General features: G+C 46.6%; 2 protein-coding genes across 5 annotated transcripts in view; both read left to right on the top strand.

Moving 5' to 3' along the window:
* Nucleotides 1–10,098, top strand: part of LOC309332829 (protein unc-13 homolog A) — a 121,362-nt gene extending 111,264 nt beyond the window's left edge. For both annotated transcript variants that reach the window (XM_081846047.1, XM_081846046.1), the window contains 3 exons: nucleotides 5,481–5,573; nucleotides 8,149–8,308; nucleotides 9,573–10,098. In XM_081846047.1, the coding sequence (XP_081702173.1) occupies nucleotides 5,481–5,573; nucleotides 8,149–8,308; nucleotides 9,573–9,864 (545 nt within the window). In that variant the 3' untranslated portion in view covers nucleotides 9,865–10,098. The remainder of the gene's footprint in view (nucleotides 1–5,480; nucleotides 5,574–8,148; nucleotides 8,309–9,572) is intronic.
* A 5,455-nt stretch (nucleotides 10,099–15,553) lies between these two features.
* DOHH (deoxyhypusine hydroxylase) lies at nucleotides 15,554–23,926 on the top strand. 3 transcript variants are annotated; one of them, XM_081846393.1, is made up of 5 exons: nucleotides 15,554–15,601; nucleotides 19,251–19,557; nucleotides 21,270–21,346; nucleotides 22,018–22,255; nucleotides 23,393–23,926. In XM_081846393.1, exons 2-5 carry the CDS (start codon nucleotides 19,284–19,286, stop codon nucleotides 23,707–23,709), a joined length of 906 nt encoding a protein of 301 aa, XP_081702519.1. In that variant the 5' UTR covers nucleotides 15,554–15,601; nucleotides 19,251–19,283; the 3' UTR covers nucleotides 23,710–23,926. The 3 variants fall into 3 exon arrangements, with proteins under 3 accessions (XP_081702519.1, XP_081702521.1, XP_081702520.1); XM_081846395.1 differs by lacking the exon at nucleotides 15,554–15,601 and adding an exon at nucleotides 15,606–15,626; XM_081846394.1 differs by lacking the exon at nucleotides 15,554–15,601 and adding an exon at nucleotides 17,470–17,493.
* Nucleotides 23,927–24,662: the final 736 nt, after the last annotated feature.

The raw sequence follows: 24,662 nt of genomic DNA, 5'->3' as shown, positions 1-24,662 counted from the left end.
GGATACATCAAATGATACGTTCAAAATATCCATACAGCTATCTAGCCCTCCTGACCATTCCCTTCTCCCCGCTAGAGTTATTGAACTTGGTGATTGCTGTAACGTTATATTCTGAATTCTCCAGCTATGACTCGAGTCAGTGTGTGAATCTACAGGAGCTGATCTATCTCTTCTCTCTTTTTTCTCTTGCCTTTTTCCATTCCGCCCTTCGCACATTTTCCCTCTCTTGCTTCTACTGTGAACCATCTCTTTGCCTCCTCCACTCTCCAACTTCTTTTCTTCCCTTTTCCTTCCTTATCTCCTCTTCCAACCATTTGTCTTTCCTTCTCTTGGTCTTCTTTTCTATTCCTTCTCTTTCTTGTCCTTTCTGCCTACTTTTTGTTCTCTTCTAACTTTTTCTCCTGTTGTCCCGTCACCTTCTTTTTCTCAAACTTCATTTCTACCTTTGTTCTTTTCTTTCTCTTCTTCTTACCCATTCTTTCTATCACCGTCCCTTTTTACCCTGCTTTCTTTCATTCTTTCTCTCCACCTTCCTTTCTCTTCTTTTGAATTTTTCTTCCCTTCTTTCTATCTGGTTTTCTATCCTTCTTATATTTTCCTTCCTTCTTTCTGCTTATATGTTCCTTTCCTTCCTTCTTATATTTTCCTTCCTTCTTACTGCTTTTCAATTCCTTCCTTATATTTTCCTTCCTTCCTTCCTTCCTTCCTTCCTTCCTTCCTTCCTTCCTTCTGCTTTTTTATTCCTTTCCTTCCTTCTTATATTTTCCTTCCTTCTTTCTGCTTTTCTATTACTTTCTTTCCTTCTTATATTTATTTTCCTTCCTTCTTTCTGCTTTTCTATTCCTTCCATATATCTTCCTTCCTTCCTTCCTTCCTTCCTTCCTTCCTTCCTTCCTTCCTTCCTTCCTTCCTTCCTTCTGCTTTTCTATTCCTTTCTTTCCTTCTTATATTTTTCTTCCTTCCATCTTACTGCTTTTCTATTCCTTTCTTTCCTTCTTATATTTATTTTCCTTCCTTCCCTCCTTTCTGCTTTTCTATTCTTTCCCTACCTTCTTATATTTTCCTTCTTTCTATCTGCTTTTCTATTCCTTCCTTTCCTTCTTATATATTCTTCCCACCTTCTCTTCTCCAACTACCTTTCCCCCTCCTTTCTACCTGCCTTACTTTTCTCCCCCTCCTTGTCCTTATCCTTTCTGCATTTTCTTCTGCACTGACCTTCCCCCCCCGTCATCTCTACCTTCTTTCCTTCCCTTCCCCCCTCTTCCTTTCTCTCACCCTTCCTTTTAACCTCCTCTTCCTTTACTTCCCTCCTTGACATTTCTTTATCTCCCAACTTTTACCTTTTCTCATCCTTAGTCCATGGTGGCAAAGGTGTTAGGTTTACTCTTAGTGAAGAAATATATCCTGAGAAGGGTACGTCTCGAACTCTCCTCCCAACGCCTCCTCTCCTTCCTGGATTGCACCCATCCTGGACCCCCTCCACTCACCCCCCTTTTCCCGCCACCCTGACCAGGGCTAGCAAAAGCCCCCAAACTTTCACCCTCTGCAGACCCGGGAGGGAAAGGGACATGCAAGCCGAAAATTGCTCCCCATTTTCCTCTCTGCCTCGCTTTTGACTAGCTCTGCTCAGGGGGGGTCCTCCATCACCTCTCCACAACGTTATGCACTGAATGCATCAGAATGAGACCCTGCCCTCCTTGCACAAGCAAGCACTCAGACGGAGGAAACCGGGCAGGGGGAAAGGGGCAGCTTTGGGGTTTTGCACCATCCTCCCGTGCTTGCCTTTTGGAAATGACCTGTTTGTTTCCAGCTTCGGTTCCTGGATCGAGAGATCGAGTCTCCGCATGTGACTCTGGAGTTGGCACGATGCCCGTGCGAGTGGGCGATTGTGCGTGCGCGTGCGTGTGTTGCCCCAGCCTTCCCAAACCTTCCTTCTGCATGAAATGGGCAATGGCTGAAGATCCAGGACTATCTCCCAAGCAGGGGCAGAGAAAGGTTTTTCGGCCGGATCGCTGCATTCCCTCCTAGGCTGTGCATTTTCCCTCGTACGGTGGTTGCCGCCTGTCCTCTATTCCCCGGACATGTCCTCTTTTCCAGCATTAAATTTTCCGCCCAGGCGGATTATTAAAACTTGGCAAAACATCTGTTCACAGTAGGATTCCTGAAGGCAGACTTACTGTATTTTTCGCTCTATAAGACGCACCAGACCACAAGACGCACCTAGTTTTTGGAGGAGGAAAACAAGAAAAATTATATTCTGAATCTCAGAAGCCAGAACAGCAAGAGGGATCGCTGCGCAGTGAAAACTGTTCTGGCTTCTGGGATAGCTGTGCAGCCTGCATTCGCTCCATAAGACGCACACACATTTCCCCTTACCTTTTAGGAGGGAAAAAGTGAGTCTTATAGAACAAAAAATACGGTAATTATAAAAGCAGCATAAAATACAGTATGAAAACATAAATAACAATAAAATTCAAAAACCAATTAGATAATCCCCAGGTATTTTTCCTCGTACTAGGGTTGCCACCTGTCCTCTTTTCCAGCATTAAATTTTCTGCCCAGGCGGATTTTCAAAACTTGGCAAAACATCTGTTCACAGTTGGGTTCCTGAAGGCAGACTTAGTTACAAATATGTACATGTGGATCTACTCCAGATGTGGGAATAATCCCAATGCTTCTGCCAGCTGGGAGATAGCAGAGCACTCCTAGCTAAAAGCTGGTCAAACCAAAGAAGGAAGATGGGGGGGGGAGAGAGAGGTGTGCTGCGTGACTCGTCCTTTTGTTACCTGCACAGGTGAGGTCACGCCCACCTTCTATCACATGGAAAAAGAAGGATGCTCCAGCCAGGAGGAACAGGAAGTTTTTGACTGGCTGGACCAAACATTCCCTCGCATGTCTTAAAGGGAACTTACCAGGAATGCACAATTCAATCAGACTGAATTGTCTAATAGTGAGCGGCTCACACGAGCCTGCAACCAGCTCTCTGCTGTGCATGTAAAACGGGGAATGTAACTCTGCTAAGTAAAGGAACTTGCTGGGGCAAGTTAGGAAGGATATTAATAAACTATATATCCTCTCCTGCCGCCCTGGACATTCCCACTTGGCTCAGGGGCCCCCGTTCTTCTGAGATTCGCAGCCTTGGCCCCCTTCCCCCCTCCCCATTCTCAAGACCTGAGCCACCGAATGTGGGTGGGTTGCGGCGCACTTTTGGTTTCCAAACTCTTCTCTTTCTCCCCCCAAATTCCTCTCCCCATTTGCTCGGCCACCTTTGGCGGAGGTCTCCTTTCCCTGGTTGCCATCTGACAAATAGCTGCGACTCTTTCCTCCTCCTCACCCATTCCTTTTCCTTCTCTGCCTTTGCTGCATGAATAAGTTCCTCATCGGTGGAAGCCTGTTTGAATGATGGACTGGTTTTTAATGCTGCTTTTTGGACCATGAAAGGGCACAGGGGATTTTGGGTATTGCTACCGAACTGGGAGCTGGGAAGGAATGATTTTCACCTTGTTGTTTGGCTGAGGTCACCAAAGCTTGCTAAGGCTATCTGTCTATTCTGACGACTCTGTTATTCTGGTTTTCGGTCCCTAACAGGGTTTAGATATAACGCTTCATCAGCAAAGCATTTAAGTGGCTTGCATCAAAATTATAAGATGGACGTATCAATAACCTATATATCTATATCTGCGGCTGAGATCAAAATTGTTCAACACCCCATTGTTATCAAAAATTTGCAGACATTCTGCTGTTTGCAACGAGCAAATCAAAGTTGGGTTTCCAGCTGAATTTGGGGGGACCAAATATCATTTGGGAAATTATGTATGATGAAATGAAAAGGATGTTTAAAATAAAGTTTGTAAAAAAAAACAACAGAAGATTTTCTTTTGGGAATTATAGGGACAGAACTACCTAAACTATATAGAAATTTGTTCATGTATGCTACTACAGCGGCAAGAATGTTTCTTGCCCCAAACTCCCACCTTCGGATCTTGAAGTATGGGTCCCCCCAACAAAATTCAAAATTTGGCTTTGTAATTCGGAATTTATGTGATGTGATTTAATTTGATGTGATTGGCCAGTTAATAAAAATTATTTTTTAAAAAGAAGAATGTTACTTGCCCCAAAATGGAAAGAAGTAGAAGACCCAGCAAAGGAAGAACGGATACAAAAATTTATGGAATATGCAGAAATGGTGAAACATGCCGGGAGAATTAAGAAATCAAGATAACAAACTTTTTATAAAAGAATGGAGATGGTTTATTGAATATTTACAGATAAATTGTAAACAGATAAAAACATTGGCAGGATTATTTTAATAACCTGCAGTTTCATAAGAGTATATATTTAAAGATGAATAACTGACCAAAGTAGGTTAATTTGGATATGCAGAAGATATTTTTAAAAATATTTAAGGAACCGCAGAAAGAGGCGGAAGGAAGTCAGGTTTTGAAATGTCGAAATGATACTCTGGTTTCTCTTCAGATCGTATAAATCTTTCGCCTTTTACAAAAGAACACTTTTTTAAAAGCAGTTACAGCCAACGTCTTATAACAATCCAACGCAATGCAAAAATGTGATAATAAAACACATTAAAAAAGTAACATTCAACGATCAATTACAACAGCAATACATTATTGCAGTCCAAAGACCCACAAAACAATTTCAAAACTAGATACAGTGGTGCCTCGCAAGACGAAATTAATCCGTTCCGTGAGGCTCTTCGTATAGCGGTTTTTTCGTCTTGCGAAGCAAGCCCATTGACAGCTTAGCGGATTAGCGCTATTAGCGGTTTAGCGGCTTTTAGCGGATCAGCTGTTAAGCGGCTTAGGGCTTAGGAAAAGGGGGGAGGAAGGGAAAAAACCCCGCAGGAACTTGCAAGACATTTTCGTCTTGCGAAGCAAGCCCATAGGGAAATTCGTTTTGCAAAGCGCCTCCAAAACGGAAAACCCTTTCGTCTAGCGGGTTTTCCGTCTTGCGAGGCGTTCGTCTTGCGGGGCACCACTGTACGGTTAAAACGACCAGACAGACAGTTGGAAGACAATCATTAGAATAGTGTAAAATAACAATATCAGCATATGAAAGTTAAACAGAAATTCACTCTTAACAGATACAGTAAAGCATTTTTAAACTATAATCAATAAAACAATGGGAAGCCACAACACATAAAATAATACAATACAAATTGAGAAGCAGAGACTAGAGGGTGGAGCAAGGCGAATGAAAGGAGGCCGTGCCTGATGAAGTCTCTGCCCTGATAGTTCTTCCAGGGAAATATTTCTCCGAAAAAAGATGATAACATCAGAAGGACCTCCCAAAAATGGGGAGCCTCTGAAGCAAGCGTCAGGCCTCAGTCCACCAACAAGTTTTTGGGGGGGTTTCTTGGCGAGGGGAGGAGCGGGAGAAATCACCAGACAGGGGATGAGCTAAAAGTTTGTGCACTAATTTCCCGTTCTGCATCTCCACGCTTCCCTCCCTCTGCCGGGCAGGATCTGGAGTGGACGACCCCGTGGGAGAGGTCTCCATCCACGTAGAACTGATCACCCACCCTGGAACCGGGGAGCATAAGGTCACTGTCAAAGGTGAGCAGAAATGGCGGCCGTAGACTTGGAAGGGATTTGGAAGGGATCATCTAGTCTGTGTTAGAATTCCTGCTCCGCGATTGCAGTCACGGGATTGTTGTCTATCGCATGACGGTGGGTGTTTTGACTCCACCGAGTGGGAAGTGACGGAGACAGGATGTTTGTGTTCCGTGAAGTGGGACTATTGTCCTTTTTTTTCTTTTTTCAAAAAATTTATTGGTTTTCACAATATTATAAACGGACAAACACACAAGACAAACAAACATAAATTATTGAAAATTACACTTATTAACTTTGTTAAGTGACTTCCTCACTTCCCCTTGGTCGAATTTCATTGCATGTCCTTTTAACGGTTTTCCAAATCCCAATTCTTATGAAATTTAACTTAAACATTAACATCCTTAAATCTTCACCTTATGGAATTAAACATATTAATTCATCACTTAACATAAATAAAATAAAATTCTAAGCCAATTAAGTATCTGCAAGCTATTTTCAATTAATTAATTTTCAATTAATTTAACTTAACAAATTTAACTAGATAATCGTTAAATTTATTCCACTCTTCCTGATACTCCTCCTCCTTGTTGCGGACTCTTCCGGTTAGGTCAGCTATTGTCCTTTTTACTCTTTGCTGTCTGATGCTAGAGAGAGAGGGAGCCATGTTGCAGTGCTCCGCGTGTGTTTATATGCAAATAAAGTAGATTAGCCAAAATGCTGAGTCTGTTACTTGAACAGACTCTACAGATCCCTAACTGTGCCGATGTCTGATGACATTGGTCGGTGTGATGTTCGGGCAGAAGAAAGCCTTCGAAGCTCCCAAACGATCGACCAGGAGGGAGAGAACGTGCCAGTCGGGCATGTGTCTCTGTCAGGGTCCTACTCGAGTGTAGGAAGGGCTCCTGAGACAGAGGACTCCCCAGGAGAGGGGAGAAGAGAGGAGGCTGGGGGAACGCTCCACAAGGGAGGGTGTTCGAAAAAGGGGTGAGGGGCTGCCAGCTCTTCAGGCAAGGGGGGACATAACTGGGCTCCTGAGCCCCACAGGGGTGCCACAGACAACCCTGGCCTCTGTCCCTCTTTCCTTCCTCTGATGCCCTCTGGCGTCTCTGCCTCCCAAAGGCTTGCACGGCTGTTTGTTGCAGCAGCCCCGGCTGCAAGCTCCCCATGCGAATGGTGCCTCTGGGGCTGGCCAGGGGGTGCTGGGTGCCAGGAGCTGAGACGGCCTTGGAGTAAGCAAGCAAGCGGGCGAGGTAGCCCAGTCCTCCAGCCCTTGCTCCTGACCACCACCCCAGCAATGGAGAAATCTGCAGTGGCTCCGTACGGGGATAGAACCTGCGACCTTGCTGTTATATTGTGGGAATGTTGTGGATAGTAGGAGAGGGTCTATTGATTGAATATTCTCCCTCCTCACTTTTTTTATTTTATTTGTTTTTATCTTATATTTTGGAAATGTACACCCAGTTTTTCTTTTCCTTTTAATTTCTGGGGGGCCCCTAAGAGAGCGGGGCCCTAAGCTAGAGCTTGTTTAGCTTATACATAAATCCGGCACTGGGGACGCGGGTGGTGCTGTGGGTAAAACCTCAGCGCCTAGGACTTGCCGATCGCATGGTCGGCGGTTCGAATCCCCGCGGCGGGGTGAGCTCCCGTCTTTCGGTCCCAGCTCCTGCCCACCTAGCAGTTCGAAAGCACCCTTAAGTGCAAGTAGATAAATAGGTACCGCTTTATAGCGGGAAGGTAAATGGCGTTTCCGTGTGCTGCTCTGGTGCTGGTTCGCCAGAGCAGCTTCGTCACGCTGGCCACGTGACCCGGAAGTGTCTGCGGACAGCGCTGGCTCCCGGCCTCTTAAGTGAGATGAGCGCACAACCCTAGAGTCTGTCAAGACTGGCCCGTACGGACAGGCGTACCTTTACCTTTAAATCCGGCTCTACTCAGGACCATGGAGATGTTCTGCCCTTTGATCTGAAGTTTAGGGCCAGATTTCGGTTTGATGAGGCCCTCAGCTCCTGAAGGTAATGGGGCCCTTTCTATGTCCAGCTGTCCTTTGTCCACAACAAGTTGTCGCTGTTTTTTTTGTGTTGAATATATACTATATGGCAATTTATGGACCTAATAGGTATCTCAAGCCATTTGCCCATGTGGCCATGCAACCAGTCCATGCAGAATGTAGGCACCCTATATATAGAAAGGAGCAAACCAGTGATATTTCAGGGAGCAGGTGGGGCCCTTGACTTATATCAGTGATGGCCAAATTTGGCCCTCCAGCTGTTTTGGGACTACAACTCCCATCATCCCTAGCTAACAAGACCAATATCCAGGGGTGATGGGAATTGTAGTCCCAAAACAGCTGGAGGGCGGAGTTTGGCCACCACTGACTTACACCCTAGGAGCCTACACAACACAAAACACTGTTGCTGGATGTATGTTTTATTTTATTTGTTTTTCATCTTCTATTTTGGAAATGTACATCCAGGTTTTTTCCTTTTAATTTTTTGGGGGCCCCCAAGAGAGCGGGGCCCTAAGCTAGAGCTTGTTGAGCTTATACGTAAATCTGACACTACGCCTTTCTCTCGCCCAGTGGTAGCCGCCAATGACCTGAAGTGGCAAACGTCGGGGATTTTCCGCCCCTTTATTGAGGTCAACATCATCGGGCCACACCTCAGCGACAAGAAGAGGAAATTCGCCACCAAGTCCAAGAACAACAGCTGGTCTCCAAAATACAACGAGAGCATCCAGTTGTAAGTGATTGTCCTTTCTCCCCCTTCCTTCATCTCAGGAGCAACTCAAGAAAGGCAATTATTGCAAACCTTGGTCCTGCCTCCTCGCCAGGCCGGCCGTCTCGATTTGCAATACACCTCCGCCAGTAAAGCGAGATGAGCGCTGCAACCCCAGAGTCGTCCGTGACTGGACCTTATGGTCAGGGGTCCCTTTACCTTTACATTTAAGAACCATTTTATAGGGACGCGGGTGGCACTGTGGATTAAACCACTGAGCCCCTAGGGCTTGCCGATCAGAAGGTCGGCTGTTCGAATCCCCGCGGTGGGGTGAGCTCCCGTTGCTCGGTCCCTGCTCCTGCCCACCTAGCAGTTCGAAAGCACCTCAAAGTGCAAGTAGATAAATAGTTACCACTCCGGCGGGAAGGTAAACGGCGTTTCCATGTGCTGCTCTGGCTCGCCAGAAGCGGCTTAGTCCTGCTGTACGCCGGTTCCCTTGGCCAGTAAAGTGAGATGAGCGCTGCAACCACAGAGTCATCCACGACTGGACCTAACGGTCAGGGGTACCTTTACCTTTACCTTTTAAGAACCATTTTAAAATATTGACAAAATATTTTTTTACACACGTTGAAAAGTGTTGGTACTGACCTTGAAAGCTCTAAACGGCCCAGTATCCCTGAAAGAGCATCTCTACCCCCATCGTTCTGCCCGGACGCTGAGGTCCAGCTCCGAGGGTCTTCTGGCGGTTCCCTCCCTGCAAGAAGTGAGGTTACAGGGAACCGGGCAGAGGGCCTTCTTGGTGGTGGCGCCCGCCCTGTGGAACGCCTTCCCACCAGATGTCAAGGAAACAATGTGTTTGCGCAATGCGCTCGAAACACACTCAAAGCTTTCTGTTTGTGGCTCTGTAGCTGAATGGCGCTGTGGTTTAAACCACAGAGCCTAGGTCTTGCCGATCGGAAGGTCGGCAGTTCGAATCCCCGCAATGACCGGGTGAGCTCCCGTTGCTCAGTCCCTGCTCCTGCCAACCTAGCAGTTCGAAAGAACGTGAAAAGTGCAAGTAGATAAATAGGTACCACTCCGGCGGGAAGGCAAACGGTGCTTCCGTGCGCTGCTCTGGTTCGCCAGAAGCGGCTTAGTCCTGCTGGCCACGTGACTCAGAAGCTGTACGCCGGCTCCCTCGGCCAGTAAAGAGAGATGAGTGCCGCAACCCCAGAGTCGGCCACGACTGGACCTAATGGTCAGGGGTCCCTTTACCTTTTTAGCTGAATCCACCTTTTCCCTCTCACAGCGCCCTGGGCACGGAGACGGGCCCCGAATGCTATGAGCTCCAGGTCTGCGTGAAGGACTACTGCTTTGCCCGCGAAGACCGTACGGTGGGCATCGCCATTCTGCAGCTGAAGGACCTCTTGCAGAGGGGCAGCTGCGCCTGTTGGCTGCCCCTCGGCCGCCGCATCCACATGGACGACACGGGGCTGACGGTCCTGCGCATCCTCTCTCAGCGCAACAACGACGAGGTGGCGAAGGAGTTCGTCAAGCTGAAGTCAGACACGCGCTCGGCCGAGGAGGGCAGTGCCAGCTAAGCCCCACTGTGCCCTGCTCTCTCCCAGTCCTGTGGTCCGTCAGCCCCATGGCCTCCTAGCATCACCTTCCGACCCTCGTTTATGCAGCCATGTCGAAGCCATAAGAGGTCCCCGCCTTCTCCTTCCTCCCTGAATTTGGGAGCCTCGCTCCTGCTGCCAAGGATCAAACACCCTCCGAACACACACACACACATTGCCAAATCCGTTCAGTATTAGCCGCTATGGGGCAGAGGGTAGCCTCCCCCCCGTCAGGACCCTTGGCCCCTCCAGTCCAGCATTGGAAAAAGGGGCATTCTCTGCCCTACCTGAATATGCCTGCGGTTGAATCTCCTGCGGGCAAAAGGGGCTTTGACGCTGAGACGCTACATTTCTGGAAACGGGGGCCAAAGGTCCTGCTGCATGTTTCCCAAGACAGACCCGCCTCCTTCTCACTCATGGCATAGCTGTCAAGCGTCCCTTATTTGGCGGGATAGTCCCTTATCCCAGCGCTGTGTCCCACTGCTGTCCCTTATTGATGATGTCCCTTAAATTTCCCGGGTTTCAAAGAAGCAGCTCCTCTCCCTCCCTCCCTGCCGGCCAGGGAGGAGGGAGGCTCCAACTGTGTTGCTTGGCTGCGTTGCTCACCCAATAAGGAGTCTGAGAACGACTGGGGGGTGGAGCTTGCATGCCTTGTGCCAATCAAATTGGCCGCGTTGCCTGGGGACTCGCCTTTGCTCAGCGCTTCCCAGCGGAGAGGTGATGGTGGTTTTCCTTGCTGCGTCCCCTTTGCTGGGTTGCTGCGCTGTGGGAACCACTGCTTGAGGCTTCGTTTGGCTGCTGGCTGGGCTTTCTGCCTTTGGCTCGAAGGGGCTCAGAAGTTGAACATACCTGTGCTTGGAAAATCCCTTATTCTGGCTGCTGATCCCTTATTTCCGAGGCTGCTGGTCCCTTATTTTCAAATCTGTAAGTTGACAGCTATGACTCATGGCCACCTCTGTCCCAATCACAGCTCTTTCCCCAAGGAGCCGTCCTTGCACCGTTTGTCCGCCAGGCACCGGGTTGCCAGCTCTGGCCGGCAGCTGTGCTCTCTCAAGGTTTTGGCAAGGAGTTTTTTGGGTCCCACGGCACCTCCAGGTTGGGTCAGAGGTGGTCATGTTGGAATTGCTCGAGGCAGAGTGTTGGTCCATCTAGTTCAGTGCTTCCTGCACGAACCGGCAGCCTAGGACTGGACACACACCCTAACTGGCAGCATTTGAAAGGAAGCGAGGTTTCGCAACACGGGCCGAGCTCTTTGCGGTTTGCAGCGCTGCCGAGAAGCAGAGCAAGCCATTGGTGAAGAGAAGGGGTTATAAACTGGAACCTTTTTTAAAAAATGAAATAAAATTGCAGCTCAGAGGCAGCTGGTGCCCGTTGGTGGTAGGCTGGGAGGTCAACAGCAGATGGCGCCAGAGACACCCAAGAAAGGCAGAACCAACTAATTCCAGTTCCGTAGGGTTGCCATATGTCTGGGATTCCAATGACAGACTTGGGAAATCGGCCCACTTTTCCTTAAAAAAGCAGCTCAACAACTACCCCCCCCCCAAAAAAAACCCCACAACTTTTTGTGTCCAGGTTTTTTTTACTTCTTGAAACAGGGCGACCTTAAGCTGAGCCTCACAGGGAGAGGACTGAGGCCAAGGAGGTAGAAAAGAATGGAAGGAAGGAAAGGAAAGTTAAGTTGGAGGGGATGGAATAGGACGCCCCTATTTTCACAGGAGAAACGTTGGAGGGGATGGAATAGGACGCCCCTATTTTCACAGGAGAAACGTTGGAGGGGATGGAATAGGACGTCCCTATTTTCACAGGAGAAACGTTGGAGGGGATGGAATAGGACGCCCCTATTTTCACAGGAGAAACGTTGGAGGGGACGGAATAGGACGTCCCTATTTTCACGGGAGAAACGTTGGAGGGGATGGAATAGGACGTCCCTATTTTCACAGGAGAAACGTTGGAGGGGATGGAATAGGACATCCCTATTTGAAGGGGAGAAACGTTGGAGGGGAAGGAATAGGACGTCCCTATTTTCACGGGAGAAACGTTGGAGGGGATGGAATAGGACATCCCTATTTGAAGGGGAGAAACGTTGGAGGGGAAGGAATAGGACGTCCCTATTTTCACGGGAGAAACGTTGGAGGGGATGGAATAGGACGTCCCTATTTTCACGGGAGAAACATTGGAGGGGATGGAATAGGACATCCCTATTTGAAGGGGATAAACGTTGGAGGGGAAGGAATAGGACGTCCCTATTTTCACGGGAGAAACGTTGGAGGGGATGGAATAGGACGTCCCTATTTTCACGGGAGAAACGTTGGAGGGGATGGAATAGGACGTCCCTATTTTCAAGGGAGAAACATTGGAGGGGATGGAATAGGACGTCCCTATTTTCACAGGAGAAACGTTGGAGGGGATGGAATAGGACGTCCCTATTTTCAGGGGAGAAACGTTGGAGGGGATGGAATAGGACTTCCCTATTTTCAAGGGAGAAACATTGGAGGGGATGGAATAGGACGTCCCTATTTTCACAGGAGAAACATTGGAGGGGATGGAATAGGACGTCCCTATTTTCAAGGGAGAAACGTTGGAGGGGATGGAATAGGACATCCCCATTTTCACAAGAGAAACGTTGGAGGGCTGCAGCAGCCCGCTTCTGAGCTCACAGCCAGCCCTCCCAAGCAAGGCAGCCTAGGCTTACCTGCTTCCGGCTAGCATCCTCACTGCACCCATTTCAGAGAACGGACCTGTCTAACTGAGGTCCATTGCAGTGGGTCAGCCTCCACGGGGATGTCGTCTGCCATCAGCGCTGAAGCTGAGACTCATCTTCCGGTCCAGAGTTGGGGGGCAGGAAACAGGTGCCGTCTTGTCCTTTGTCCCCCCGCTGCAGGCGGCAAAATGTCATGGGCCGGCCACCTCCAAGACCCTCTCCTTCTCCCCCAGGACCCTTTAGGAGAGAACATCATCCCAAAGCGGTTTCATTCCAGCCACCTTCCCCTCTTTTCTGAAGATACCCTTTCCGTACCAATTTGCCCGGGACCAAAGTGTCGGAATTTGAGTTGAATGTTTACACACACACAAAACACCCCAAGTCGTAGACCTGTGCAGGTGTGCATTCCGCCGAACTTTTTTTAAAATAGTAATTTAAACGAAAAGAAGACATCAACGGGGACATCTAAGTGGTTTAGATTACGGATTCCTCCCCACGGACCTCATCCGTGTTTCTTTCCCCCCAACCTGTCCCCCTCTCCGAACCGAACCGATTCCCTTCTCGATAATTTCTGTCCGGCATCTACTTGAAACTAAACAAACAAGAAGATGATTTAATAATTTAAAAAAAGGACGGGGAAAAATAGAGTGAAATAAATAAATACCAATCCCGGATGCTCGGAATCGAGTTAATAATTATCCTGTTGTGGACCACATGCACACGTCTTGGAATATGTCATTATCTGTTCTGTTCCTACTTACCTGAAGTGGATTGAGTTGAAACAAAAAAACAAAACCAACGATGCATGATAGTGAGATGTTTTGCACTATTTTCGACTTTTGGGGCTGTATACAAATATTTTATTAACTGACATTAAAAAGAAAAGAAAAGCGAACGCTTCTTTTCCTGTGTTTCTAACCTGTCCTCTCTGCGTCCGAGGAGTGCCTAGCAAGTGTGATTTTTCTTTCCAAAGGAGCTCAAGTTGTGGGTGTTGTAAGAAGATGAAAAAACTGCTCCCTTTCCCTTATGGGGTACCCAAGAGCCCCTATAGAGTCCTTACGTAGGTTCCCTATTGGTAGGAGAAAATAACAGAGGCCAACCAGACAATATTGAGAAGCAAAGCAGCTAGTAAGCCTGATCTTTATTAAACTGTTGCAACAGTTCACCCCACGCAGGAGGGAGGAGGAACCCAGAACAATGTAGCCCAAGACCACCCCAAAAAACATCATACATACATCACAGAAGGAGGCGGTCTACAGCAGAAATCCTGCCTGTCAGGATACCTGATAATGGTCACTGATTGCGTTACCTGGGCAGACTGGCTGTTCTTTGGTGGTGGTTAATACTTTAGTTTCCCCGAGACCCAGGTCACATGCCCTGGAGAACAAAACAGCCAATATCATAGAATCAAAGTGTTATAAGGAAAAAATGCTCCTTTTTCCTTATGGGGTACCCAAGAGCCTATATAGATAAGTAGGTTCTCTATCGGTAGGAGAAAATAACAGAGGCCAAGCAGAGAATATTGAGAAGCAAAGTGGCTACTAAGCCTGATCTTTATTGAACTGTTGCAACAGGGTCCCCACTCATCACACGCAGGAGGGAGGAGAGGAACCCCAAACATTGGTGTGCAAGCTCTTATATAGACATTTGGTGTATGTGTATATATATATTGTTGTTGTTTAGTTGTTTATTCGTGTCCGCCTCTTCGTGACCCCCTGGACCAGAGCACGCCAGGCCCTCCTGTCTTCCACTGCCTCCCGCAGTTTGGTCAAACTCATGCTGGTAGCTTTGAGAACATTGTCCCACCATCTCGTCCTCCGTCATCCCCTTCTTCTTGCGCCCTCCATCTTCCCCAACATCAGGGTCTTTTCCAGGGAGTCTTCTCTTCTCCTGAGGTGGCCAAAGTCTTGGAGCCTCAGCTTCAGGATCTGTCCTTCCAGTGAGCACTCAGGGCTGATTTCCTTCAGAATGGAGAGGTTTACTCTTCTTGCAGTCCATGGGACTCTCCAGAGTCTCCTCCAGCACCAGAATTCAAAAGCATCCATTCTTCGGCCATCAGCCTTCTTGATGGTCCAGCTCTCACTTCCATACATCACTACTGGGAAAACCAGAGCTTGAACTAGACGGGCCTTTGTTGGCAAGGTGATGTCTCTGCTTTTTAAGCTGGATGATGGGTTTCCCTGGCTGTTAATGGGTTTACCCCGAAAATTGGTGTGCAAGCCCTTATATAGACTTTTGAAATTGCCCACCCTGTAGCCCAAGACCACCCCAAAATTAATATAATTTGCAAATGTGTAGAGGAAGGAAGGAAGGAAGGAAGGAAGGAAGGAAGGAAGGGAGAAAGAAAGAAAGAAAGAAAGAAAGAAAGAAAGAAAGGAAGGAAGGAAGGAAGGAAGGAAGGAAGGAAGGAAGGAAGGAAGGAAGAAAGAAAGAAAGAAAGAAAGAAAGAAAGAAAGAAAGAAAGAAAGAAAGAAAGAAAGAAAGAAAGAAAGAAAGAAAGAAAGAAAGAAAGAAAGAAAGAAAGAAAGAAAGAAAGAAAGAAAGAGTTTCAAAATCCACAATTGCAACAGCGAATGATGCAATGTTCCAAACTGAACCCGGAAACTCAGAGCTGCACTCGAGTCTATAATCCAGAAGTCTATCGCCACGCCCCGCCTTACGGAATGAAGGCGGAGCAACGCCGGCGTCTCCCTACCAACGCGCATGCGCCCGTGGCCGCCATTTCCTCTCGCGGCTTTCGCCCGTCCGGACTCGCCCATTTGAAGCGGAGAAAGGGGGGGAAGAAAAAGGAAAAAAGTACCATTTGAGGCAGCCTATACTGAAAAAACTTTGTCGCTTCGCCCTTCTGAATTGAAGAAGAAGAGAAATACGGAGGGGAAAGGGCCGCTTCCACCATTCTCCCCCCCCGCTACATTCTCGTGGTACTTGGTTTCGTCCGCCGCCTCATTGCCGAGCGGGCGTTCCTTCCCAGGTTACCGCGCAGGCGCAGAAGGCTGCCTTGGAACGCGTGCGACTTAGGTGAGTGGGATAGACATCAAAGCGGGTGGGCAGCCGCCTGCATCCCTGTTGCCATGGAGACGGGATGGGAGGGGGCAGGGGAGCTACCCAGGGTTGGGGGGGACAATGGGGGGGGGAATCTTGGGGTGGATTTGGGCTTGGTGGGTTGGGCCAGAGAGCTGATCAGTTTATTTTGGCTGCTGCTGATTTGCATATATTTGCATACATTTGCATATTCTGTTTGAGCTGCCTGCGACGTTCGTGTTATTTGCACACACCCCTTGCTGATTTGCATAGATTTACATGCGTTTGCTAATTTGCATAGGTTTACAGGGGCGCTGCGTATTTGTGTATAATTTATTATGGTGCCTGCTAATGATTTTTTAAAATAATAATAATAATAATAATACCGTTTATTTGTTGGCTTCATGGAACTTCTACATCGCTCGATTGCAAAAAATAACCACTTTACCAAAAAAGACAGATGAAGCGATAAAATTATCCGTAAGGGAAATCAACAGCAATAATTTAAAACTTTCAAAAAGTTAAAACAGCTATTGGCTAAGATCCCATGAAAACTTGCCATTGACTTTTTAAACATCCCTGGAAGCTTGTTGAAAGAAGAATGCTTTTAATATTTATGTTGTATTTTAATTTTGTTTTTAAGTTGTATTCATTCAACTTATTTTTATTATTGCTTGTTAGCCGCCCTGAGCCCGGCCTTGGCTGGGGAGGGCGGGGTATATATATATATAAAAATATTATTAATTCAGCAGGTGCTGAAAAGCATACAGTGAAGTTGCCCGCCAATCATTTGCATAGATTTGTGCATTCTCTGGCATTGATTTGCATAGGTTTGCTCGTTAACAGCCTTGGCCGCTTCTGATTTGCGCCTGTTTATTAAGCTTCCCAAACTTTTAACGAATCGAGCCCAAATTACATCAAATTTCACAGGTTGTTTTTTTAAAAAAATGTTTATTTCCAACTATTTGTGTCCCAGTTTCCCCCCATTACTGCTTGAAGCTACAGTAATAGCATCATATACAGTTTATTTCTGGCATAGAGAGTGGTTCTGAGCATGCATTTTCTATTTTCTATATTCTATTTTCTATTTCTCACTGGGCAAGAGCAAAAAGCTGCTTGTTTGAAGGCAAATTACATCTTTCTCCCCACTTCTTTGGCCTTTAAAGGATTAACCCAGACCTCTGACCCACAAAATGTCCGAATCACAACAGATTTTGGTTTTTTAAAATAATTTTTATTGGAAATTTTATTTACAACATAACACAAACTCCCCACCTCCCAACCCAGAAATCCACGCCCATCAGACACAAACATAACAAACAACAAGCATAATATACAACAATACAAGCAACCAAATAAAAGACTTCCTTTATCCTGTTTCTGGCATCCTTACTTACTTCTTATAAGCTGTTTCCTTTATGAATAATTATTAAGATTTTTCTAATTATAACTTAAATATCCACAAAGTCTCCTGCAGACATTAATCGAAACAAGTCCAGGTATGAATTTTAAGGCACCGTTTTGTGAAGTATTCTCTGCATTTTCCCCATGCTTTTTGAAATTCTTGTCTAGTATGATCTCTAATTGCCTCTGTTAATCTAGCCAGTTCAATGTACTCTAACAGTTTGTCTTGCCATTCCATTTTTGTTGGCACAATTTCTTTTTTCCAGCTTTTAGCAATTAGGATCCTTGCTGCTCCTGTGGCATAGAGGAATATTTTCTGATCTTCTCTTGCTATACCTGTGTCCGTTATCCCTAGTAGAAAAGCTTCTGTATTTTTTATAAAGTTATACTTAAACATTTTTTTAAGCTTGTCATATACTATGTTCCAGAAGCTTTTGAGAATCACAACAGATTTTGGATGAGTTGGACTGTGCTGCACCTTACCGGTACAGTAATTTAAATTTTTTATTTATTTATTTTTTTTGCATCAGTATATACCTGGGAGTGTTTTCTTTGGCCAGGTGTCGATGTGCGTGCTTGAGCAATAACATAAAAAATCTCCCATTTATGGGCGTCTTCCAAGACTTAAAAACCAAACCATCTCCTGAGTCAACAATTATGTGTGTATCATATTCAGAGTTGCCGGCAGGTGACCGTGAAATGGAATTTTACCAGCGACTTGGCTTGGCTTCCCCAGAAAATTTTGGATCTGGAACTTTTTTCCCCTCTGCAATGGGAGAGATCCAATCGTTTTTTTTACCCCACAGAAGCCAAACAAGCAAAAATTAAACCAACTGCAATTTATGTTAATTTGACACCTTCCAAAAATATATGGCCCAAAGGAGTTGGACGTTTGCTTGAATTCAGTGCAATTCAGGGTGGATAAAAATCGAAGATTAAAAAAAATAAAAATCTGATTTTTAAGGTTTAAATTGGATTTTTAAAATAAAATCCTTTTGGAGGAAAAATCTTTTTAAAGATTTTCAATTTAAGTTACATTATAGTCCAAAGGTTATTCATCAGGAAATAAGGATTTAAGTTTTTCATGTGTGCTTAAACTCAGTCTAAGTTGTGTTTTTTTAAAAAAATTGTTTAGCCACATCAGTTAACAAACATGGATACATATGCTATAATGTTATTGTTTTAGTTAAATAAATTGTTTAAATTGTTACTAAGGAAATGATTAGTTTTCTCCTTCCAATAAAGTACAGCAGAAAAGTTGTCCAAATATAAACAGTTAACTTATTAAACCTCACAATAGTTTCATAATTTCATGTCTATGTATTTCTAATAGCAGAACCAAATCGGTAATTTTTGATATAACTGTAAAAACTACTCTGAAAATTTATCAATCCAAAAATGAAACCTTCATCTGGTTTGTAAATATTAAGCAAGAATGAGTCTTTCTGTAAAAAAAAAGAAGATTTAAAGTCTTACTGACTAGTGATTTAAATTGTGATTTAATATCGATTTGATTTAAATCAAATCTACCCTGATTGCAATTTACTTCTGAGTAGATATTGCTTGGTTCTTGTTTTCCCCAACCCATCTTTCCAAAACTTTGCAAAGTTTGGGCTTCGTTAAAATGTTTGAACTCGCTAAAACAACGAAATTAATAAGAAACCACTCAGGTGGCAAGGTTGAAAAAAGAATGGGATTGCTTTAATAGCTATCTAATAAAATACGGTTCCAACAACATTTGGCTGTGCCCTAGACTAACTTCACATATATTGGGGAATGTTTTTCAGTTATGGAATACAGATAAATTGAATGTAAAAGAAATTTGCAAACTGCAGAGAGATAGACGGAAGTCAAATAATACAGAAGGGATTCAAACCAGTTTAGGAGAACAATCAGAATGTGACGAAAAAGAAAAGTGACTATGAAGGTAATGTCGTTCTAGGAATTTCGGGTATAAAACATTCAAATGATGGTTTGTAATCCTTAAATAATTTTGTGTGTTTGATAATACATTTTTGTTTCCCCCACCCCAAAGCTTTATGTTATTTAATTTTTACTTTTTTCACATTTCGTTCATGTATCGCTTTATTTTCTGTTTATGTGAATGCAACGATCAATTTATTTTCTTTTAAAATGCAATAAAGTGTTTTTAAAAGGGGGGGGGGAGTTTGGGCTTCTCCAAAACGCGGACTTTCAAACCCCCCCCCCAAAAAAACAACAACCTGCTTTTCTCTTCCTTTAGGTATTTTTTGAAGTAGCTCCTCCCCAGACAACTATGGTGACAGAGAAGGAAATCGAACAGATTGGCCGGACGCTGGTGGACGCCGGCCAACCCCTGAAAGCCCGTTTCCGGGCGCTGTTCACCCTCCGAAACCTAGGGGGCGATGCAGCCATTGAGTGGATCAGCCGAGGTTTTGGGGACGACTCTGCGCTCCTCAAACATGAACTGGCTTACTGCTTAGGGCAGATGCAGGATGAGAGAGCAATTCCGGTCCTCATTGAGGTTCTCCGAGACGCTAGCCAGGAACCCATGGTCCGCCATGAAGCTGGTAAGACAGGCTGTGTTGACAGATTGCAAGGGGGCTGGTTTGGGGAACGCTTTTAACGTTTGGTGAATTATTATGGGACGCGGGTGACGCTGTGGGTTAAACCACAGAGCCTAGGGCTTGCCGATCGGAAGGTCGGTGGTTTGAATCCCCGCAATGACGGGGTGAGCTCCCGTTGCTCGGTCCCTGCTCCTGCCAACCTAGCAGTTCGAAAGCACGTCAAAGTGCAAAATAGGTACCGCTCCAGCGGGGAGGTAAACGGCGTTTCCGTGCGCTGCTCTGGTTCGCCAGAAGCGGCTTAGTCCTGCTGGCCACATGACCCGGAAGCTGTACATCGGCTCCCTCGGCCAATAAAGCGAGATGAGCACCGCAACCCCAGAGTCGGCCACGACTGGACTTAACTGTCAGGGGTCCTTTGCCTTTACCTTTTTTTGGGCATCTGATGGGAGGGCATTCCACAGGGCGGGTGCCACCACCAAGAAGGCCCTCTGCCTGGTTCCCTGTAACCTCGCTTCTCACAGGGAGGGAACCGCCAGAAGGCCCTTGGAGCTGGACCTCAGTGTCTGGGCAGAATGATGGGGGTGGAGACGCTCCTTCAGGGATACTGGGCCATTTAGGGCTTTCAAGGTCAGCACCAACACTTTGAATTGTGCTCGGAAACGTCCTGGGAGCCAGTGTAGGTCTTTCAGGACCGGTGTTATGTGGTCTCCACTCCCAGTCCCCAGTCTGGCTGCCGCATTCTGGATTAGTTGCAGTTTCCGGGTCACCTTCAAAGGTAGCCCCACATAGAGCGCATGGCAGTAGTCCAAGCGGGAGATAACCAGAGCATGCACCACTCTGTCCAGACAGCCTGCGGGCAGGGAGGGTCTCATCCTGCGTTCCAGATGGAGCTGGCTCCCCATTTGTCAAATGCTCTCCCCAGGGATCTTGGCCTGCAGCCTTCGTTATACACCTTTAGGCACCAGGCAAAAATGTTCCTCTTCTACTGGTACTTGGGCTGATTAACATACAATTCCCTTTTAAAATGTGTTTGGGGAATGGATATTGGGTTGTTCTTGTGGTTATTTTGATTATGCATTTTGTATGGTGATTTACCGTATTTTTTGCTCCATAAGACTCACTTTTCCCCTCCTAAAAAGTAAGGGGAAATGTGTGTGCGTCTTATGGAGCGAAGGCAGGCTGCGCAGCTATCCCAGAAGCCAGAACAGCAAGAGCGATTGCTGCTTTCACTGCGCAGCGATCCCTCTTGCTGTTCTGGCTTTTTGGATTCAGAATGTTTTTTTTCTTCTTGTTTTCCTCCTCCAAAAACTAGGTGCGTCTTGTGGTCTGGTGCGTCTTATAGAGCGAAAAATACGGTAATGTTGTGAACCGCCCTGTGTCCCGTGGGTGGGGCAACATGCAAATTAAGCCAATCAATCCATAAGAGGATTCTAATCTTTGCGGTTGGTTTATTAGGGAGCTGCCTAAACTGAATAAAGTCATTGGTCCATCTACCTCAGTACTGTTTGCAGCTGCTCTCCGCAGTTTCAAACAGAGACTTTCTGCATGAGTTGTGGCCCCTGTAGCAATTTTTATATCTTGCACCTTTTTTTTATTATTACGCCGCGTGTCTCTGTGGGGTCAACAGCGGGAGAGAGGGATATAAACAAATAAAATTAATAACACCCACCCACCACTTCCACCTTCGTGTCTCATTCTCTCCCTCCTTTCGACAGGTGAGGCGCTCGGTGCCATTGGGAACCCCAAAGTTCTGGACGTCCTGAAAAAGTACTCCAAAGACCCTGTCATTGAGGTAAATCCAGGGATTCCTTTCCAATTCTTCCCTGAACCTGAACCGAACCAAAAAATTAACACCCCTCCATCCGTTTTTTTAAAATATATACCGTATATAATTTTTATTGGTTTTTTTAACATACTATTTTCAACAGTAATTAAACGTACTTTTACACCTTATTCAATCTTTTGACTTCCATCCGTCCTGTCTGAAAATTTCCCAATCTAATCTCTAATTTCTTACTTTCCCTATTACATTTAAGACCCATAACCAATATCTCTATCAACTTTGTAAACACTTCGTATATTTCTCCTTACAAAACGTCTTGTAGTCCTACTAGCGTGATTTGTTGGTTACAATGGCTCTTCAAATAGTTCATATACTTCTTCCAATCTTCTGTCAATCTCCAGTCCCGCAGGTTTCGAATCCTTCCTGTCGTTTTGTCCAATTCTGCGTAGTCCATTAATTTCGTCTGCCATTCTTCTTTCGTCGGAATTTCTTCTCGCTTCCATTTCTGGGCTAACAATACTCTTGCCGCTGCTGTTGCGTATAAAAACAGTTTAACATCTTGCCTATTAATATCCTGGCCTATAATACCAAGTAAAAGTGCTTCTGGTTTTTTTAAGAATGTATTTCATGTTTTTTCACGAAATATACGTCCTTAAAAAACACCCCTCCATCCTGTTCAGGTGGCTGAGACGTGTCAGTTGGCCGTGAAGAGACTGGAATGGCTTCAGGAACACCCGGCAGAAGCATCCTCTGGTCCCTACTCCTCTGTAGACCCAGCGCCTCCATCCGAGGAGGCGGATGTGGAAAGGCTTAGGCAGGCTTTGCTCGACGATTCGCGGCCCCTGTTCGAGCGATACCGGGCCATGTTTGCCCTGCGCAACGTCGGCGGGGAAGCAGCCGTCCTGGCCTTGGCGGACGGTGAGTCTCCTCGCTTCTCTTGGGCCAGAGATTTCGCCTGGTCAAGCGGCTCTGGCCGGAATTTGGACCCGCTCGGCTGCTTGCCTAGGACCCTCGTACCTATGGGACCACCCCTCCCGTATGCCCCACGGAGAGCCTCAAGGTCCATAAACAGCAACACCCTAGTGGTCCCGGGTCCTAAGGAAGTCAGATTAGCCTCAACCAGAGGCAGGGCCTTTTCAACACTGGCCCCGGCCTGGTGGAACGTTCAGTCTCATGAGACCAGGGCCCTGCAGGATCTGATTTCTTTCCGCAGGGCCTGTAAGACAGAGTTGTTCCGCCTGGCCTTTGGCTTGGGTCATTTTGGACTCACAGCTGTCCATGGAGGCGTAGGTTAATTCTGTGTCCAGGGCAGCTGTCTACCAGCTCCATCTGGTATGCAGGATGAGACCCTCCCTGCCCACAGACTGTCTGGCCAGAGTGGTGCATGCTCTGGTTATCTCCCGCTTGGACTACTGCAACGCACTCTACGTGGGGCTACCTTTGAAGGAGACCCGGAAACTGCAATTAATCCAGAACACGGCAGCCAGACTGGGGACTGGGAGTGGCCGCTGGGACCACATAACACCAGTCCTGAGAGATCTGCATTGGCTCCCAGTACGTTTCCGAGCACAATTCAAAGTGTTGATGCTGACCTTGAAAGCCCTAAACGGCCTCGGCCCAGTATCTCCACCCTCATCGTTTTGCTCGGACACTGAGGTCCAGCGCCGAGGGCCTTCTGCCGGTTCCCTCATTGCGAAAAGTGAGGTTACAGGGAACCAGACAGAGGGCCTTCTCTGTAGTGGCCCCCGCCTTGTGGAACACCCTCCCTTCAGATGTCAAGGAAATAAGCAGCTATCTTCTCTTTAAAAGACATCTGAAGGCAGCCCTGTTTAGGGAAGTTTTTACTATTTAGAGCTGTATTGTTTTTAACACTTGATTGGAAGCCGCCCAGAGTGGCTGGGGAAACTCAGCCAGATGGGCGGGGTATAAATAATAAATTATTATTATTATTATTATTGGGAACACTACAAGCTCTGGCTCTTAAAGATAACGCAAGGTGCCAGTCCTCAAGCCCCTTTCCTGAACTGCGATTCTCCTCTCCCTTCCACCCTCAAGCCCTCCGCTGTGGCAGCGCCCTCTTCCGCCACGAGGTCGCCTACGTCCTCGGACAGATGCAACACGAGGCGAGCATCCCGCAGCTGACGTCCTCGCTGGAGGACGGCGCCGAGAGCCCCATGGTGCGCCACGAGTGCGCCGAGGCCCTGGGCTCCATCGCCCGGGCCTCCTGCCTCTCCGCCTTGCAAGCCCACGCCCAGGACAAGGAACGCGTCGTACGGGAGAGCTGCGAAGTGGCGCTAGACATCTACGACTATGAGAACGGTGGCGATTTCCAGTACCCTGACGGGCTGAGCAAGCTGAAGAACTCGGACTGAAAAGGGCGCAAGGGAGCTGGCTGAGTCTCGGCCGCCGCAATTTGGAGACTTCTCACCTCCGTTTCTAATTTGCGGCCTGTTTCTCTGCTCGGTGGTTGGTGGGTAACGGGTACCTACAACTCAATAGCGGGTTCTGTTCCAGATCCGGTGCCTTTTCTGTTTCCCCTCTCTCGTTTTTGCAAATATATGTTCACGCGTATTTATACAGCTTTGAAAACTGACTGCTGAGTCTTCCTTGTGGCAGCGACGAATGAATGAATGAATCTTTTTTTTTTCTTTTAAAAATAATTTTATTGAATTTTATTAAGTACAAATTAGAAAACATACATATTTGCAACAAAAGAAAAAAGAAAATTTTTATTTGAATGAATCTTTATTCGCGTCGGCCGTAGCAATAAAACAACACTACAATACAGTGGTGCCTCGCAAGACGAAATTAATCCGTTCCGTGAGGCTCTTCGTATAGCGGTGTTTTCGTCTTGCGAAGCAAGCCCATTGACAGCTTAGCGGATTAGCGCTATTAGCGGTTTAGCGGCTTTTAGCGGATCAGCTGATAAGCGGCTTTTAGCGGATCAGCTGATAAGCGGCTTAGCGGCTTAGGAAAAGGGGGGGGAAAGGGGGGAAAACCTGCAGGAACTTGCATGACATTTCGTCTTGCGAAGCAAGCCCATAGGGAAATTCGTTTTGTGAAGCGCCTCCAAAACGGAAAACCCTTTCGTCTAGCGGGTTTTCCGTCTTGCGAGGCGTTCGTCTTGCAGGGCACCACTCTACACAATGAATAGAAATAAAAAGTCAATTATGTAAAATACATTTTAGGGTTTTGAATCAATGGTCAGGTAATGGATCTTATTCTGATTGCCCCAGCGAAAAACCTTGCCACCTTTGCTGTCACCTGCTCATCTTGGTCTGCCAAGGGAAAGGACACTGGGGCAGTGGCTGGGCGACACAGGACG

Source organism: Podarcis erhardii (assembly GCF_964252035.2).
Source record: "Podarcis erhardii genome assembly, chromosome: 18".
Taxonomy (NCBI): Eukaryota; Metazoa; Chordata; class Lepidosauria; order Squamata; family Lacertidae; genus Podarcis; species Podarcis erhardii.
Note: the sequence above shows the minus strand (reverse complement) of the source record. Positions and strands in the feature narration are given on the sequence as shown.

Excerpts from the sequence above, each read along its gene's own strand:
- DOHH (XM_081846393.1), top strand. The coding sequence starts at position 19,284 with ATGGTGACAGAGAAGGAAATCGAACAGATTGGCCGGACGCTGGTGGAC. Across the intron at positions 19,558-21,269 it reads CATGGTCCGCCATGAAGCTG|GTGAGGCGCTCGGTGCCATT; the intron begins GTAAGACAGGCT and ends TCCTTTCGACAG. Across the intron at positions 22,256-23,392 it reads CGTCCTGGCCTTGGCGGACG|CCCTCCGCTGTGGCAGCGCC; the intron begins GTGAGTCTCCTC and ends TCCACCCTCAAG.